General features: G+C 41.1%; 1 protein-coding gene across 1 annotated transcript; it reads right to left on the minus strand.

Moving 5' to 3' along the window:
* Positions 1–3,209: 3,209 nt before the first annotated feature.
* On the minus strand, positions 3,210–4,146 carry LOC133261089 (olfactory receptor 5AR1-like). The gene is given in 2 exon segments (XM_061439658.1): positions 3,210–3,399; positions 3,401–4,146. Coding segments are annotated over 2 exon segments (936 nt in total).
* Between the last annotated feature and the right edge of the window lie 272 nt (positions 4,147–4,418).

The following is a 4,418-nucleotide window of genomic DNA, read 5'->3' on the forward strand; positions in this document are numbered from 1 at the left end:
TTTTCTTTTTTAAAAATTATGACATATACTACTTGGTTTGTAGTTAGTGGGAAAGGAAATCCCATTTTCTTATTTTTCACATAGCATATAGGATTATTCATTGGATTATTAAAAATAAAAACAAAAACACTCAAAACAGAAGGCTAAATCTCTGGACTGTTTCAGGACTGCCAACACTGCTGCTGCTAAGTCACGTCAGTCGTGTCCAATTCTGTGTGACCCCATAGATAGCAGCCTGCCAGGCTCCTCTGTCCCTATGATTCTCCAGGCAAGAATACTGGAGTGGGTTGCCATTTCCTTCTCCCAACTCTACATTTGTCTATTAACTCCTATAGTTTCCTCCATAATGTGACACCAATGATATTTTAAGAACTCATTTTGTGATTGACTGATTTTGAACCAGATCAATTTCAACTCATATATAATGACACTCATTAGAATGACTGGTAAATTCTGAAGCTTCTATCCCTAAAGGTCTCTGATGCTTTTCATGATGAGTTTGGATGCTCTATACTTTAAGGCAACCATTGTGTTTCCCTGACCTTTCACTATATTGGATTGGAGGAAGGGCTGAGATAGAAACAGTGCAAGTATTTAAAATGGATGATGTGATGGAATTTCAACATACCTGAGAAAGACTTAGGTGTCCTTAGATCCCAGTCTCTGTCTTTACCCTATCCTGATACTAGCACATTTGCTTTCTAATTCAAGATTTGTAGGCTTCCCAGGTGCTCAGTCAGTTGTGACCCCCATGGACTATAGCCACCAGGCTCCTCTGTCCATGGAATTCTCCAAGCAAGGATACTGGAGTGGGTTGCCATTTCCTTCTCCACTTCCCAGGTGGCACAGTGGTAAAAAAGAATCTGCCTGCCAATGTAGGAGATGCAAGAGATGGGGGTTTGATCCCTGTGTTGGGAAGATCCCATGGAGTAGCAAATGGCAACCCATTACAGTATTGTTGCTGAGATAACTCCATGGACAGAGGAACCTGGAGGGCTACAGCCATGGAATCACAAAGAATTGGACACATGTGTGCACCCACACCATAACATTGAGAACACACAAAGAGAAGTTATATCCTTCTCTATCTTCAGTCATTGATATGTCAGAGTTAATGCAACTATTCTTTGATAAGGGCCTTGGGATGATGGTGGAAAACATGAAGACTCTTGACACCCCAAGAGGCTAGAGTTTACTTGCAATTAGAAGAGAGGGAAAGGAAGGCAGAGGGGAAATTAAGGATGAGAGCTGGACAGCCAGTCCTGTAGACATTACAGTCTTGCTAAAATTAGCCTTAGGGATTGATCCAAACTGTATCCTAGAGCTTCTTTGAGGACTGAAAGGATGTAAATATGTGAAGTTGACCAAACTCAGATGCCTACCCCTTTCAATTTTAAGAAGAGACCATAGGGTACCAGTAATTATTAGGTGAAACCAACCACTTGGCATCAGGGAAAACTGAGGACAGGAAAAAAAAGAAAAGAAAAGACTCTTGTCGATATTCACAAACCTAGTTAGCAGAGCCTGAGTCTCCAGCTCTTATTCTTGGGCTTTGCATTGTTGTTCAGTTGCTCAGTCGTGTCCAACCCTTTGCAACCCCATGGACTGCAGTGTGTCAGGCCTCCCTGTCCACTGTCTCCCAGAGTTAACTCAAAGTTATGTCCATTGGGTTGATGATGCCATGCAACCATCTCACCCTGTCACCCCCTTCTCCTCCTGCCCTCAATCTTTCCCTTTGCATAGCTCCTGATTTTCTTGGTGGCAGGAGTCTCAGAGAGAAAACACAGTAAACTCTCTCTGGAAGCACAGAAAATTCCTGTCCTTGGCACATGTGTGTCTCATGTTTGTATCCTCCAGAGGTACATATCTGGCATTTATAAGGTTTTGCTGAATATATGAGTGAAAGGATCCTGGGATGAGTTAAGTCATCCTTCACATCAGCCCCATCCCTCATGTATTTAGATAAGTTTTCTCTGACTTCCTTTCACAGTAGGGAAATTTTCAACATTTAAATCTATCATTCTTCATGACTCTGAAAAAAATATTCTTTAGAGCGATTGGTTATTTATTTCCTCTTTCATGTCCTGTCTCCATTTCGAATCAACCTGTGAGCCAATTTGAAAAATAGGAACAAACAAAAAAATATGTATGTCAGCAGATAATGTGAGGGGGGGATAAACTGAAAGATTGGGATTGCCATACACACTACTGATGCTAAGTCACTTCAGTTGTGTCTGACTCTGTGCGACCCCATAGATAGCAGCCCACCAGGCTCCTCTGTGCCTGGTATTTTCCAGGCAAGAGTACTGGAGTGGGTTGCCATGTCTTTCTCCAACACATGAAAGTGAAAAGTGAAAGTGAAGTTGATCAGTCGTGTCCGATTCTTCGCGACCCCATGGACTGCAGCCTACCAGGCTACTCCGTCCATGGAATTTTCCAGGCAAGAGTACTGGAGTGGGTTGCCATTGTCTTCTCTGGACATACACACTACAGTATATAAAATAGATAATTAGTAAGGACCTACTGTATAGCATAGGGAAGTATTCTCAATACTCTCTAATGTTCTATATGGGAAAAGAATCTAAAAAAGAGTGGATATATGTATATCAGATTCATTTTAATGTACACCTGAAACTAATACAACATTGAAAGTGATCTATCTTCCAATAATAATTTTTTAAAAAAGAAAAAACCTAATGCATCTTTCTCAGCTTGACTTTCAAAAATATTAGTTTATCTTTTCTTCAGCTCATAGAGTTAAAGATTACTGAAAATCCTTAGGAATTTAGGATTGACTTGGAGGATATAATGCTTAGTGAATTAAGTCAGACAGACAAAGACAAATACTGCATGATATCTCTTATATGTGGAATCTAACAAAACAAAACAAACTAGTCAATATAACAAACATAAAAAATAAATAAGCTACAAGAATATCTTGTACAGTACAAGGAACATAGGCAGTATTTTATAATAACTATAAGTGAAGCATAGCCTTTAAATTTTTTGAATCAGTATGCTGTACATGGAAACTTATACAAAATGGCACATCAACTATACCTCAATGAAAAAAAAAATAGAAGGTTGACTCAGCAAATAGTTGGTAAGTTGTAGGGCTTATGAGAAAGTTACTAGAATTTTTATTTCCTGCCACATCCTTCTACCACTATTATTTACCTGTGTTAATATTTTTTTTTTCATTTTTGTGATTAATATGATTGAGGTTTCTTTCCAATTATTTTCTTGAGAGCAGCCTTCACATCCTTGTTCCGTAAACTGTAGATCAAGGGATTCAACATGGGGATGATAACAGTGCAGAACACGGAGGCCCATTTGTCTTGATCCAGGGAGTAGCTGGATGTTGGCCTCAGGTACATAAACATGACCGTACCATAAAAAAGTGACACCAGTGAGGTGAGACCCGCAGGTGGAGAAAGCCTTAAGGCGGCCTTCAGCTGAGCGCATTCTGATGATTTCGATGAGGATGAAGGCATAGGAGATAAAGATGATGAGGATGGTGCTGAATTCAATGAAGCCACAGAGACTGAAGAGCAAGATCTCGCTGATGTAGGTGTCCGAGCAAGAGAGGGCTAAGAGTGGTGGGATTTCACAGAAGAAGTGGTTGAGGATGTTGGAACCACAGTAACTCAGACTGAAAGTGAGGGCAGTATGGGCGACTAAACTCACCAAGCCAGCCAGGTAGGAGCCCAGCATGAGAGCCAAGCAGACTCGCTTGGACATGAGAGCGCTGTAGTGGAGGGGTCGACAGATGGCCACAAAGCAGTTGTAGGCCATGGCAGCGAGGACATAGCACTCAGCATCCACAAAGCCTACGAAGAACGCAAACTGGGTGGCACAGCTGGAGAAAGAGATGACTTTGTGCTTTGTTAGGAAGTCAGCCAGCATCCTGGGGGCAATGGCTGAGGAGTAGCCCAGGTCGACAAAAGAGAGGTTGCACAGGAAAAAATACATGGGTGTGTGAAGCTGAGTGTCTGTTATGATCAGGATAATCATCCCAACATTCCCCACTACATTGGCCAGGTAGACCAAGAGGAAGATCACAAAAAAGATGATCTGCAGCTGAGGGTCTTGAGTGATGCCCATAAAGATAAACTCAGTCACCATTGAGTGGTTTTCTTTATCCATCTTTTCAATTTTATGTGTGTCTGGATTTGGCTTATTGTTTGAGGTGATTCTTAAAAATCCTCCCAGTAATTAAATTCAGTGATCCACAGGGCAAATCAAATGACTTTGGTGAAGGTGATGGCCATGGGTTTCCTATACGAACTCAGTCAACATAGAAGATGTTAGCCTCTTAGGGATGGCAAATAATCTTCTCCAAAAACCTTGGTGTTCTGAGGTCATTTACCACATAGTACCAAATGTTTGACCTGATTGGTGTGAATATATACCTAATT

This window comes from Bos javanicus, chromosome 15, assembly GCF_032452875.1.
Source record: "Bos javanicus breed banteng chromosome 15, ARS-OSU_banteng_1.0, whole genome shotgun sequence".
Lineage (NCBI taxonomy): Eukaryota > Metazoa > Chordata > Mammalia > Artiodactyla > Bovidae > Bos > Bos javanicus.